At 45.0% G+C, this 14,541-nt stretch overlaps 1 protein-coding gene across 3 annotated transcripts in view; it reads left to right on the forward strand.

The window, feature by feature from the left end:
- Nucleotides 1–14,541, forward strand: part of RSU1 (Ras suppressor protein 1) — a 203,399-nt gene that overhangs the window by 58,793 nt on the left and 130,065 nt on the right. For all 3 annotated transcript variants that reach the window (XM_025930696.2, XM_025930694.2, XM_025930695.2), the window contains 3 exons: nt 5,933–6,051; nt 7,655–7,737; nt 8,009–8,123. In XM_025930696.2, coding sequence (XP_025786481.1) covers nt 5,933–6,051; nt 7,655–7,737; nt 8,009–8,123 — 317 coding nt within the window. The remainder of the gene's footprint in view (nt 1–5,932; nt 6,052–7,654; nt 7,738–8,008; nt 8,124–14,541) is intronic.

Below are 14,541 nucleotides of genomic sequence, written 5' to 3' on the forward strand. Positions count from 1 at the left end.
TCTGACTCAGAGGCAGAAGGAATGCATCCCAGGCTGTAAGAATGACATGATTATTATGGGGCGCCTGGGTGGCTCAGTCGGTTGAGCGTCCGAATTCGGTTCAGGTCATGATCTCGCGGTTCAGGAGTTCAAGCCCCGCGTCGGGCTCTGTGGTGACAGCTCGGAGCCTGGAGCCTGTTTGGATTCTGTGTCTCCCTCTCCGTGCCCCTCCCCCACTCATCCTGTCTCTCTCTCTCTCTCTCTCTCTCTCTCTCTCTCTCTCAAAAATAAATAAGCATTAAAAAAAATTTTTTTTTTTAAAGAATGACATGGTTATAAGCTGAGAGTACTGCGTGTTCCACGCAAGTTGTTCAGTGTTGCTGAGTGTAAAGTGTGAGGCAGGAGGCGGTGAGGGAAGAGGCGCGGCCAGGTAAAGAAGCACGAGTGTCTGCTATTTCGTTCCTGAGTATTTCCTGAGCTCCCAACTATGTGCCAGGCACCGTTCTAGGTAGTAGCCATCCAACCTTTATGGAGCGTTCGTCACAGTTGGGGAAACCAACGATAAACAAATAAATGTCTACAATGGCAGGGTGGCCCTGGGTGCCAAATAAAGGCACTCTGATTTTATCCTGCCGACCATGAGGAGCTTTTACGGCAGGCAGAACAGGAGGTATGAGAAAAGATTGGATTTTTGTAGGAAAGGTCATGCGGAGGGGAGGTTGGGGTAAGAAGCGGTCAGGACACCCCTAAGCACGCTGAATTAGTGTTCCAGGTGAACTAGGGCAGTGGCAGTGCCCAGCCAGGAGAGGGGTTTTGTGTGAAAAATACTTAAGAGCTAAAACTCACAAGACGGTCACTGATGGTATGGGTGATGACTGGGGGTCTGTCTGGGCAGCTGAAATAGAAATAAAGATGGGCACAGCTGTGGGAATAACATCGTGAGCTCAGGTTTTGTTCAGTTGGGTTGGAGGTACCTTAGGACAGAGTTAAAAAGTTTTCTTTTTTTAGTCAAACACATCTTAGTTCCCTCTCTGTTGTCTTTGGAGCGGTTTGCATTTTTGGCTCTCGGTGTTTTATTAATTGTGTAAAACTTTCTGTGTATTTAATTACATCGCTATATAGATGGAATTGTCAAAGTTTGAACAAAAATTCTCAGCTCTCTGGGAGAGGAATTAACATGAGTTTCAATAAAGGATATTTCTGTTCTCAAGTGGCATAAAGAATTATACCTGCATAGCCCTGTTTAAGGAAAGTTATAGAGAGAGGACTCTTTAGAGGAAGCAGTCTGAATAAAAATAGACACATAGGAGACACCAAAAAACTCAACACGAAAAAACCCCAAATAATCCAGTTAAGAAACGGGCAGAAGACATACACAGACATGTCACCAAAGAAGACATTCAGTGGCCAAAAAACACCTGAAAAATGCTCAACATCACTCATCATCAGAGAAATGCAAACCAAAACCATAATGAGACATCCCCTCACCTCCGGCAGAATGGCTAAAGTCAAAAACACAAGAGACACCAACTGCTGGTGAGGATGTGGAGAAAAAGGAACCCTCTTTCCCTGCTGGTGGGAATGCAAACTGGTGCGGTCACTGTGGAAAACATTTGAGGTTGCTGAAAAAATTAAAAACAGAACTACCATATGATCCTGTAACCCCACTACTGTGTATTAGTACCCAGTCGTACTTTCATACCCAAAGAATATGAAAACAGTAATTTGAAAAGATATATGCACCCCTGTGTTAATAGCATTATTTGCAATAGCTCAAATATAGAAGCCATCCTTCAGTAGATGAAGGAATGATGTGGTGTGTGTGTATGTGTACACGTACTTCTCAGCCACAAAAAGCAATGAAGTCTTGCCATTTGCAACAACATGGATGGATCTAGAAGGCCTGCTGCTAAGGAAATAAGTCAGAGAAAGACAAACACCATATGATTTCACTCATATGCAGAACTTAGAGACAAAACAAACGAACAAAGAAGAACGGAGACCAGCCACAAAACAGAGTCTTAAGAGAACAAACTGATGGTGACCAGAGGGGAGGTGGGTGGGGGGATGGGCGAAATAGGTGAAGGTCATTAAGGAGTGTACTTGTTGGGATGAGCACTGGGTGACGCATGCAAGCGTTGAATCACTGTATTGTACACCCGAGACTTACGTGTAGATGTAACACCGTGTGTTAAGTGTACTGGAGTTAAAATAAAAATGACGTCTGTACACACACAGACGAGACCCTACAGCACAGCATTTAGGCCACGTATATGCATATTCTGAACAGCACGCTCAACCGGAAGTTGCTTTCAAAGTTATATACGGTATTTGCTGTTTATCCTGATGATGGCAAGGCCTGAAGGGATTTTTAGGCCCTCTGAATAAATAAAGTTTTATTATGTTTCTAATTGTTTAAATGTGGTTCATTTTGTGGTCATTTTCTACAGAATATAAAGCCACATTGGCTACTTGCTGGTAATTATTTCTGGGATAATCTCAGTACAGTAGCACCGTGGGCTAACTCTTCTGGAATGGTTTTTGACCCCGTGAGATGCTGGAGCTCATCATGCAAAACTTAGAAGTTTTCAGTAAGTACAGTTCTGAGTGGCTGTGTGCGTGAGTGGGTCACCGTGGACGTGAGAAGAATTATTACCCTTAGCTAATAACTAAGAAGGTTTTACTGAAGCAAGAGGAGCCCAAGAGGACCTCTGGAAGTCAAAACGTTCCAGAAGGGAAGCATTCGTAAGGACCTTCCTAGCTTTTGAAAAAGAGAAAAAGATGCCGACCAGCCTTCCACCCCCTGGTTTTATAAATTTCTACATCGTGTGCAGGCGCTTTCCCTTTTCCAAAACACACTGGAAACAAGGTTCACGGGCAGACAGAAGAATTCTTACCATCATGGCACGCATGAGCGCCGTAAGCAACTTTGTGTGTAAACACTGGAGGTGATCTGAGGGTGAGCTGGCGACCCAGACAGGAAAGCCCCGCTCAGTTGTTCAGGCTGCCCGCAGCGGTCTTTGCCCAGGGTGAGCTTACCTGTTGGAAACCGAGTCAAAACTTCTCTCAGGCTTCCTGAAAACCAGTGGTAGTGATGACTCCTTTCTCGAGGACCCTTTGCGAGCCACAGATCTTCCGAGCTGCTTCAGACGTCTCAGTTGTCAGCCCCCTGGCGATCCTTCCGGGAAGTACTGCTCTCCTCATGTTCCCGTCGAAGAAACTGGGTCTCAGAGAAGCTCAGCAACCTCCCCAAGGTCACCCAGCTAGCGGTGCCAGGCTGGACTCGGACCGTCACCCAGCTCTGTCTGCCCCTGCTGTAACCTCTCACAGACACCCGCAGGGGCCCCCAGAGCCACGGTCCCACGCGTGGACGTGGAGATGGCTGGGGACTACGTGCGCCCCTGCGGCTCCTTGTTTGTGGCCAGCAGCGCTTCCGGACCCCCTTAAGCATTTGAGTTGGGGCTTCCTTTCTGCCTGCCAGGTTGGCGAGCTCCCTGCCGTCACTGCTGTCACTGCACGGGGGGCCTCTGCAGTGATCCGGACACCCTGGGGGTATTGGTTTCTGTCTCAAGGAGAACCACCTCTGGCTCAGAACCCCCTCTGGTTCTCTTAGCAAAGAGAACCACCTCTGTCCATCAGGTGGACAGACTCAGGCTCACTCTGGGCTGGAGATGGAGATCTCCTTCTGGGAGATGTCTCTTTGCTCTGAGGAAGGCTGACTGGCGCTTTCCTGCACCTCATCTTTCCAAAGTCTACTACTGTGTTTGGAAACACGAACTTTATTGGTGATTTTCAAAAAGAGGTAACTTAAAGTGGTAAAGAAACACCTAATGTGCTTTGTCCAGTATTGGTGATTTTTCTTTCATTTTCCTCAGATCCTTGCGTTGGAATCTAGGCATCGGGGGGAGGGGCTAGGTGCTCCCAGATACCTGTCACCCTCACCAGGCGAGCCAGAAGTCCTTGTCACTTAATTCATGTCAGCTCTAAAGAGATGATAGTAAGCGCTGTCCTGCCTGAACTACGCGATCGTTCTGGTGACCCAGGTGAAACTTGATGTCAATGTGCTTCACACACGGTGAATTGGTAGAAACAATCCGTTGTTGTCATTACGGCAAAGGGTCGTGGAGGTTACTTTTATTAAGTGTAAAGTTAACCAGTGACTTTCCTACCCAGAAGGTAGAAATCGCTTTGACCTCGGTTTCCCCCTGTGCTATCAATTTTTTCTTGTGAGGCCTGGTTGGTGGGTGATTGGCAGCTGTGGACAGGATTGTGTCTAGTAGGAGAAGGATCGAGGCCTCGAAGCATTTTATTTTATTTTATTTTATTTATTTATTTATTTATTTTATTTATTTTTGGGACAGAGAGAGACAGAGCATGAACGGGGGAGGGGCAGAGAGAGAGGGAGACACAGAATCGGAAACAGGCTCCAGGCTCCGAGCCATCAGCCCAGAGCCTGACGCAGGGCTCGAACTCACGGACCGCGAGATCGTGACCTGGCTGAAGTGGGAGGCTTAACCGACTGCGCCACCCAGGCGCCCCCTCGAAGCATTTTAATGTCACAGTTCCTCCTACCCTTCAATCCTCCTACCTTTAATCTTATATTAGACTAAAAAAATTTTGGGGTGTGCCTGGGTGGCTCAGTTGGTTAAGTGTCCAGCTTCGGCTCAGGTCATGATCTTATGGTTCGTGGGTTCAAGCCCTGTGTTGGGCTCTGTGCTGACAGCTCGGAGCCTGCAACCTGCTTTGGATTCTGTGTCTCCCTCTCTCTCTTCCCCTCCCCTGCTCATGCTCTGTCTCTCTCTCTCTCAAAAGTAAATATTTAAAAATTTTTTAAAATCCTCTTTTAAGTATGCTCAAAGGGAACCGCATTAAGAAAAGTAAGGGTCTTAAAGAAAATAATAAAAGATAGTAACAGTGTATTTACTTTAGATTTCAGTGGAAATACATACATATATATATTAGTTTGTTATGCCCAGAATTCATGATCCCCAAAGACCACTAGGGAGCCGAGTCCGATGCAAAAGCAAAGAGCCTTTATTCGAGCTAGCCCGAGCTCAATCCCCTACCTGCACCGACGCAGCGGTGAGATACCAGGGAAAGAGAGCGAGTTTCAAAAGGACAAAGGTTTTATTGGGGCCTGGGGGCAGTTGGTGAGGTAATGGCTATGGCCTCAGCCGATTGGCTGGGGAAGGGTCCTGGGGAAGGGTCCGAGTCCTGTTAGGCAGGTGAGGGGGAGTTTACTCAAGGGGAGGAGGTGTGGTCAAGGTGAAGGACACAGAACAAGATGGAGTCGGCTGGCGTAGGCCCGCCCTTTCAAGTTTTCAATTATGAAGAAATACACATAAGATGTACCATCTTAACCATTGTTAAGTCTATGATTCTGTAGCGTTAAGTATATTCACGTTCTTGTGCACCAACCTCCAGAAGTTACTCATCAGGCAAAACTCTATACCCATTAAACAACTCCCCATTTCTCCCTCCTTCAGCCCCTGGCAACCACTGTTGTAATTGGAGATCATTTTGAATGTTAGTAATTGCGTAACAAGAAAGTGATTTTTTTTTTCTTCCATTGGAGTAAATGAAATAAAGCAAATGTCTAAAAACGACAAAGCTTGATCTGTATCTTTTGAGGAATTATTATTGCCACATCCGTGAGGCAGTTTTTCTCTGGATGGACAGATACTTTGTGATGATTGAAGTTTCTGTGTAACACAGGGACTGAGCTTCCTTGCAGAAAATGATGAGACATTTTCAGATGTTTAATGAGCATAGAGGTTCTCTAACTATAATTACTGTGTTGGTTAAAAGAACATAAAGTGATTGCAGAATTATGGCCTCTTCTGAGTTTTCAGTCTCTTACACACGGCTCTTCGGCCTGTGACACAGAGGTGATGTCTGAACATAAACGTTTTGTGTGTGACGTCTTGGTTTTTTTTTTTTCCCCCAACCACAGCATGAACAGACTGAACACTTTGCCTCGAGGATTTGGCTCTCTCCCAGCTCTTGAGGTCCTTGATTTGACTTACAACAACTTGAATGAAAACTCTCTTCCCGGAAACTTCTTCTACCTTAGTAAGAAACTTTTAATTCTATAAATCTCCTTAAAATGGTACTTTGCGTTCTGAAAGTGAAATTTATTTGCCAGGGCCCAAACTCCAAGAGAAATTATTGGACGTATATATTTTTTTCTTCGCACATTTCTTTTGAATATTCCTTCATAGCTCAGCAGTATGTATGTTTGATATATAGTTAGCTGACACCATTGAGCTCAAGTGGACTTAGTAATGTCATATTAACTTCCGGATAGAGATTATGTACCTAAATGAGATCGAGTCTCACATTTAGCTAAAGAACTTGACTTCCTTCTTAAAGAGCATGCAAAAAAATAATAATAATGTATGTGTTCTCCCATGTTGCAATTAACTCTTTGTAAGCTATTTCCCCAAAGATATTTCAACCAATTATATATAAAAATATGCATTAGTAAGCTGACAGAACTTTTTAAGCCTCCTAAAAAATAGTGTCAATGATGTGGTCTGTTTCATCTATAGAATACAATCAAACGTCAAGAAATTGTCATAGATAAACACACTTTATCTTTTCGACTGTATTCTTTGCAAGCAGATTTCTTGCTGCAGATACCCGTAAAAATGAGGGAAAACTGATTTTTCTGAGAACTCACAAAATATTTAGGAAAGATTTGCTTTCCTTAAATGAGTGTTCTGCTTCTCCAAATAGTGACACGTATGGCATCCAGAGATTCTGAATTTTCTGAGCTGGTCTCCAAAACTTCATTTATAACCTTATGCATATTCTCTCCCCCAGATTTTCCCAAGCACATGATGAAGCCAATTCTAAAATATTTTCATGGGCCATGAAGGAGATTTTGTTGTGTATATTAACACAGAGTTCTGTCGAATTTTAAAACATTTGAGTGTAATTGAATACCTGTAAGCAAACAAAACAGACCTCTGATTATACTTCTCCTTTTTGGTCAGCGATAAAAAAGATGCCTTAGGATTTTTTTCCTTCCGTAGTTCGGGGCTGTGTAATATTGTGAACAAATTTCTGACCGCTGATATTCTGCCTGGGTTAGGGTTTCTCTATTTGTGAATTCCCATGTCGTCCTGTTAGCTCCTTTGTCCTCATTTATTTTTGTGGTTAAGGCTAGAGAAACAATAATAATTAGCCCGATTATTAAACAATGAACTGTGATTATGGTCTTCATCACCGGAAAGCCTTTTAGTTATTTATTTTTAACATAGTTGCATTTACATGACAGAACCTTTTTGCCTGAAGCGTTGACACCAATGTCACAGTGGTTTTCTTTGTTATACATACGGACGCAAAGCATAAATGTGAATCGGAAATGATAGAAGAAAAGTCGCTCTCTTTCCTGAAAGCGTCTTGAAACCCTGTGCCAAAAACTGCCGATGCCCACGGTTGCTAATTGTGTCAGTCCTCTTGGATATAGATGTTTTCCTGACCACACCAGCCCCACAATAAGCCAGTAAATCTAAGTTTGACCTGCTTCTTATTATTGGGAGCCCTAGGTGTGTCACAGGCTTTTCACCGAGCCGGGGTTATTAATCAAAGCTGACTCCGTTGTATTGATCAGACCTCAAATGGTTGGATTTCATGCCACCCTGTTTATATATCGCTGTTTAATTCGCAGCCACCCTGCGTGCACTCTATCTAAGTGACAACGATTTTGAAATCCTGCCGCCAGATATCGGGAAGCTCACAAAGTTGCAGATAGTAAGTAATTTATCTAAATTCTTGGAAAATCAATTCACTTCTGCAGCCCTTGTAGGAGTAGAATCAAGTCAATTTGAGCAGGGGTGAGGTTTGTTGTGTAGGAATCAGCCACCACTCCTGATACTGTTTGTTGTTCATCTGTAGGCACTTGTAAATAAATTGAAAGCATTGAGCCTTCAAAGAAGAGAGGGCATGGAAAGGACGAGAATTTCTGTTGAGCGCCTCTTTACGTGAAAACTGTTTTGACAACCCCTTGTTTTCTTATATTTAGCTCAGCCTTAGGGATAACGACCTGATCTCGCTGCCTAAAGAAATTGGAGAGCTTACTCAGCTTAAGGAACTCCACATTCAGGGGAACCGCCTGACCGTTCTGCCCCCAGAACTAGGTAAGGTTGCTGATGATGTCAACTCGGGGTTTCATTAATATCAGTGATCCCGGTGCGGCAGTTCTGAGCAGCGCTCTCTCCTCTTGGCAAGCACCCTCCTCCGAGGTGCTCCTTCTGATCATTTCTAGAAGCATTTGTCCTTGACCAGGGTTCAGCTGTTAAGGGTTTGACCTGGCACGCTGCTGTGTTCAGCAGCCCAAGCACCCAGAGAAACTGCTGATGAAGAATAACCCAGCTCGGCCCGGGCACGGGGTCGGGGGAAACAGCCCTAGAGTAGTCGTAGCGGTCTTGTCTGTGTCTCCTCCTTTGCTGGCTGATGATTTCTTTAACAATTATTTATTTATTTATTTATTTATTTATTTACATTTATTCAATTTTTGAGAGAGGGCACGCAAATGGGTGGGGCAGAGAGAGAGGGAGACACAGAATCGGAAGCAGGCTCCAGGCTCCGAGCTGTCAGCCCAGAGCCCGATGCGCGGCTCGAACCCACGAGCTGTGAGATCATGACCTGAGCCAAAGTCGGGTGCTTAATCAACTGAACCTCCTGGGCACCCCAACAACTTTTTAATCAACCCACCACTCTTGTGTTTTTTTTTTTTTTTTTTAATCTCTTAGTTTGTAGTTTTAATCCCTTGAAAACTTTTGCCACATAAAGTATTTGTTATGGCTGTGTGAAGATACCTTTTGCCATCGTGCATTTGGTTCTAGCCTGACTCCATTTCCATGGGAATTGCTAAATATGTTCCAGCTGAGAATTCCCTCATCCTGCTTCTGTGGCAGATGAATCTCAGTCCTCTGCCTGCTCATTCACATGGCCCAGGGTGGGCTTATGACGTCCCTCGGAAATCACGTTCAAACCTGTTACTCTGTTGCCGACGTATTCTGCTCTTCTGGAAAGGTTTCATGAGTTTACTTCTCTCGTGCAGACCCTCCGTGTTCTCTCACTCCTTCAACCCATTGAACGCATTGTTCCTCAAACTGTGAATATTTGCTTTTCTGCTCCAGAATCCCATAATTTGAAAAAAAAAAAAAAAAAAAAACGAACAAAAAATCCCCACGTTTAACCCAGAGTTCTTTGAGCAAGTACCTCAAATGAACCTGGCCGTTTGAAAGAGGCCAGGGGTTGCCACTTGGAACGAAAGCTCCATGAGAGCGGGGTGGGGTTTTATATTCCCTCCCTGCTGGGTGCCCCGTGCCTGCCATGCTCTAGGCTTCAGGTTGGTGCTTGAGGAATGGGTACTGAATGAGTTAATGAAATGAGGACTCACCTGGCAAGGTGCCGGGAAGGCCATGCGGAGGCAGACTTTGATGTCTGCCCAGAGCCGTGCTCCCCTTGTGGAAGCCACAAGCCACATTTCCAGTGCTCACTATCCATGTACGGCTTGTGGCTACCCCCGGGGAAAACCCAGGTACAGAACGTTTTCATCACAGGGGGTTCTGGTGTGAAGGAAAAGCATTCCCGTGGTTTCACGGAACGATGGAAAGTTTCAGCACCACTTGCCCCATCTCCTTGGTCAACTTTGTCGTTGTAAAAGGTCTGGAGGAACTTGCGCCAATTTGAAGGGCTGAGAAGTAGCTCAGCACGTTCTCCTCACAGTTACAAGTTGTCATGCGTCACTTAGGAGCAGGCTGCGGGACCAAGGAAGGATCGTCGCGAACGTTTTTAAGGCGAAAAACTCCTTGTCAGAAGAAAGGGTTTGTACTGTGACTGTTGACCAGGGGTGGTAGCATTAGTGATACCTGGGGGGCTTTGGCAGAATACACATACCTGCTTCTTCCCTGACCCGGTGAATCAAAATCCCCCTGCAGGAGACGAATTCTCGTGCCATTTGGAAAAGCTCCCTCCATGCTTCTGGCGTGCGTTCTTGGGTAGTGTGATTAGGAGAAACTTTTTCTTTCTTTCTTTCTTTCTTTCTTTCTTTCTTTCTTTCTTTCTTTCTTTCTTTCTTTCTTTCCTTCCTTCCTTCCTTCCTTCCTTCCTTCCTTCCTTCCTTCCTTCCTTCCTTCTTGAAGTGTGTTTTGTTACTTTATTTCATTTTTCAAGCAGAGAAGCGAGCGAGGGCATTAATCAGTGATTTCTATCAGGTAATACTTTGTTAGGAAGATAAACCCAAGTGAACACCTATGTCCTTACATATTTTGAAATCTTAAATCATATTGCTTATCCATTTAAATATCTTGCTTAAAATCTAGTCCTACTTATCTAACATTTCTGTTAAGCTCTTCAGTAACAAATTATATATATATTAATTTTTATTATTATATATAGTTTATTAATGTCTGTGTGTGTGTATATATATATATTTATATTTCACTCAAGAGTACAGTTGAGGAGAAAGTCACTAAATGACTGTTTTTCAAGCCATACCTAGGAAAGCTTAATCCCAACATCTGCCTCATGGCAGATTTCCCTAATGACAGGCAAGTACTTAGCTGGAAATAAATCATAAATCATGACCCCCTGGGAGTTTCTGTTAGAGGTCGAAATAGAGATGAAGACAGATGTATTCTTTATTTTTAAATGGTGGGTTTTTTTTTTTTTTGAGTCAAGAATAATCTAATACATAGTAATGCAATAATAATCATTATAATATTATGTATTAGGGTGCTGTGATGAATACTTTTCCTGCCCTAGCTCCCGTAACTGTCATAAGACTTGTCAGCGGACTTTTGAGAGGTAAGAACACTGAAGCTTAGCACTGTCTGTAGGGGCCCAGCTAACGAGTCACAGAGGCTTGATTGGCATCGTGTCAGGCTGTCCTCCAGGTCAGTATTCCTCCCCACTGTGGTGTTCTCGTTTCCATTCCAGCCAGCAAAAGGATTCCCAGAAAGTGCAGCACCCGCTCACTCCCCCTAGTGGCAGGAGAAAAGCTGCTCTCCTCTGGCGGTTGGATGGCCAGCATGGGGGGGGGGGGTGGCGGGGGTGTAAGCAGCAGGTTGTAATACTCTGCAGAGTGCAGATGAGACGGCCTCTGTAAAACAGTGCTCTTCTGCTAGACCCTCCAAAGTTGCATGGTCCCTGGGTCCACCTGACCCTGTCCCCATAGACATACAGCCACAGCAGAAATGTCTTTGGTTTGGCTTGTCCACAGTAGCTAAGATGATCGTCTGGAGTCACCCTGGCCTAGCTAATGAGAAGCACTAGGGACTGATGTGCTTGAAGTGCATTATATCTGTCCCGACAGCACCCACTGGCTACAGGCTTACTTCTGGGTGCACCCTCAAGTGTGGATGATGCTCTCTCCCCTGTATGTTCGTATTATACATATCGGCATAAGCAAGGCAAATGCTTTTGAGATTTCTGTGAAATTTCCTTTAAAAATAAATTGGGAGGTGGGGCGCCTGGGCGGCTCAGCTGGTTAAGTGTCCAACTCTTGGTTTCAGCTCAGGTCACGATCTCATGGTTTTGTGAGTTCAGGCCCCACGTCAGGCTCTGTGCTGACAGTGTGGAGCCTGCTTAGGATTTTCTCTCTCTCCTTCTCTCTACCCCTCTCCCACTCACGCTGTTTGTCTCAAAATAAATAAACGTTAAAGAAAATAAAAATAAATTTGGAGTTTAGCAACTTGAAGCCTTATTGGTAAGCGTCTTTGAACGAAGCAATGGAATCCAGATGTGTTCTGACTTGTCAGGTCTAAGAATGTTCAGGGACACGGCAAAATGAAGTCAGGAGTTTGGCTGGAGTTTTTTCTGTGTTTTTCTATTACTTTCCTTTTGTTGGAAATCCCTGAATAAGTTACTTTACCTGCTGTGTCTGATTCCTAGAAAGTAGTACACTTGATTTCATGTTGGTCCATATGCATATAGCAAATTAGGTACAAATCAGGTCTGTCATTCACCCATTCAGACATTTATTAAGTTCCTACTTTAGGCCAGGTCTTGTCTCCAAGGAATTGACTTTCCAATAAAGTCAAATTCACTAACTCATCAACTGTTTATTGGGCCCCTGCTTCATGCTTGTTTCTTAGAGATAGGACAAGGGACAGATCCTGCAATGGGGGAAGGTGGATGAGTGGATAGATGGATACCATATTAGATAGTAAATACTCTGTGAAAAAAATAAGCATGGAAGGGAGTGTCTAGATTGTGGTGGGGGCAATATTACTCTGTTGACCAGAGTCAACAGGGAAAGGTTTGCCTATAAGTTGGTGTCATTTAAGCAGAGACCTGAACAAGGTAGGGGACTTTCCTGGCAGTGGGAACAGGAAGTGCCAACGTCCTGAGATGAGTTGTGTGTTGAGGAATAGCAGGGACGCATATAATACACTTCAAGTGCATCAGTCCCTAGCACTCCCAAGGGGAGGGTGGGGAGAGGGGAGCTCAGTTAGGAAGTGGGGACTAGATCCCATGAGAATTTGTGGGCATTGTTAAGGATTTTGGCTTTTTCTCTGAGTGAGGTGTCGTGGCTGCCTGCATAATGGCCCCCAAAGATGCCCCCGTCTCCGGGCATTTGTCACCTCACATGGCGAAAGGACTTTGCCAGTGTGATGTAGAATTTTGAGATGGAGAGATTATCCTGGATTACGAAGGTGAGCCCGGTATAATCACCTGAGTTTTAGAAGACGAAGGCAGGAGGGTCAGAGACAGTAGTCAGTAGTCGAAGGTGTGATGACAGAACCAAGAGGTTGGATTGTCGTGGAGGGGGCCTTAAGCCAGGGAATGCGGGTAGCTTCTGGAAGCTGAAGAAAGCAAGGCAGTGTGTTTTCCTCCGAAGCCTCCAGAAGGCATGCAGCTGCGTTCATCCAGATGGTGATAATGGTCAGATTCTGGGTCTGTCTCAAAGGCAGATCGAACAGGAACTGGTGATGACCTGGGTGAGGGGGAGAGTGGAGGTTTCAGACCCCGGGAGCTAAAAGGATGGGAGAGATAACAGGAAGGGTGGGTGGGGAGATGTGGGGAGGAGAGGAGCTAGTCATTAGCCGAGTTGTGGGTGTCTTAAGATCGAGATGCTTTTTTGGATGTCTAATCAAGAGGGCAGCTGGGTAGTGCGATCTGAAGTTGGAAGTGAGGTCTGGGCTAATATATGATTTGGGGCGTTATGAACATAAATGTAATGCCACCGAGTGGACGAGACCCCCCGGGTGTGACTGTAGAAGATAGAGCCTGGGAGCACTGTGGTTCCTAGACCCTAAAGCCAGAGGGATGTGTCTGGCTCACTCCCAGGCAGGTATCTGGCCAGGTTGGGGACTGTGGCTTCCCCTGATTGGCTCCACGATGACTCCCTTGTGCTGGTGCAGTGGGCATGCTGTGCTTCGGAGGAAAAATGTTTTTCCTGACATGTGCAGTTAATTCTGCCAGTGAAAGCATGAAACAGACACAATCGAAATCTTGTCCGGAGCCTGCCTGAAAACGAATGTCTCTTCAGGACCCGTCCTTTAGCCAATCTCTTCAAAGTAAAGCAGTGATGTGAGTGAATGAAGTTTCAACCGGTTTTAATTAGTGGCAGAATGAGTGAGTGGAGTGGAGAAAAGGCCTGCATCGGTAGGGAGGAAGGAAAAATGGACGCCCCGAGCAGTCCTCAGAACAGACAGAGCGCCAGAGTGGACAGCCTCCTGGATGTGCTCTCTGAGCGGCGGTCCTCTGCTCTGCTCTGGCATTTCCTCTCTCGCCCGAGACCGCTGTTGTCTTGTGAACTGAGGATGTGACTTACGTGTTTTTGCATGGTCTCCGCTCAGTTGTCCAGGGTTCAGTTACTTGCTCTTGCTGGAGTCATTTCTGGTTTCTTGGCCCCTAGGCAGTCCTGGGACCTCTTCTCCCATATCTGTCACCCAGATAATTGCCGTTAGAGAAGGAAACGGCCTTGGTCATTGGGTATGCAGCAGAGCAAAGTGTTTTAGGTGTTGGAACCTTGTCTACACCAATTTAAGCCACCTGTAGGAGGGACGTGTGCAGTGCCACATACACCTGGGGCTGGCTACCTGGTGTCCTACTTTGTATGCCAGGAACCAATAGTATTTTTTATTACAGAAATAGGAGAAGTATATGTATTCTTTCTAGCATATTTGTGAAGAGTAGAGACAAATACTAATTCCACTCAAAGACTAAGTGATGTCAGGAATTGGGAATTTTTCTCCAATTATAATTCTGTAGAAGGAACAGAATTAAGAAAGAGGGGATAGACCTGTCTAAACTCTTTTGTATTACACCTCTTAATCCTTTTCTTTATGGTGTTGAGAAGCTAAAGAAAAATACTTTACCGAGGCAGGCAAGAAGGAAACGCAGTTTTCTTTTTGGTCAGTCAAGTCCCAGGCTGTGTCTTGTTCATTGTCTTTTGCGTTATTTTCACTCTGTCAGTTGTTTCCCAGTTATCTTAACCCAGAAGTCTAAAAAACCAACAACACATATTTTAATGTGTACAGTAGAATGTGGACACTTAGCTCTTCATCACCAGGCTTGGGTTCAATGCTCTATGACTTTGGA

The sequence above is a fragment of the Puma concolor genome, chromosome B4, assembly GCF_028749965.1.
Source record: "Puma concolor isolate L17-30 chromosome B4, mPumCon1.1.hap2, whole genome shotgun sequence".
In the NCBI taxonomy this organism is placed as follows: domain Eukaryota; kingdom Metazoa; phylum Chordata; class Mammalia; order Carnivora; family Felidae; genus Puma; species Puma concolor.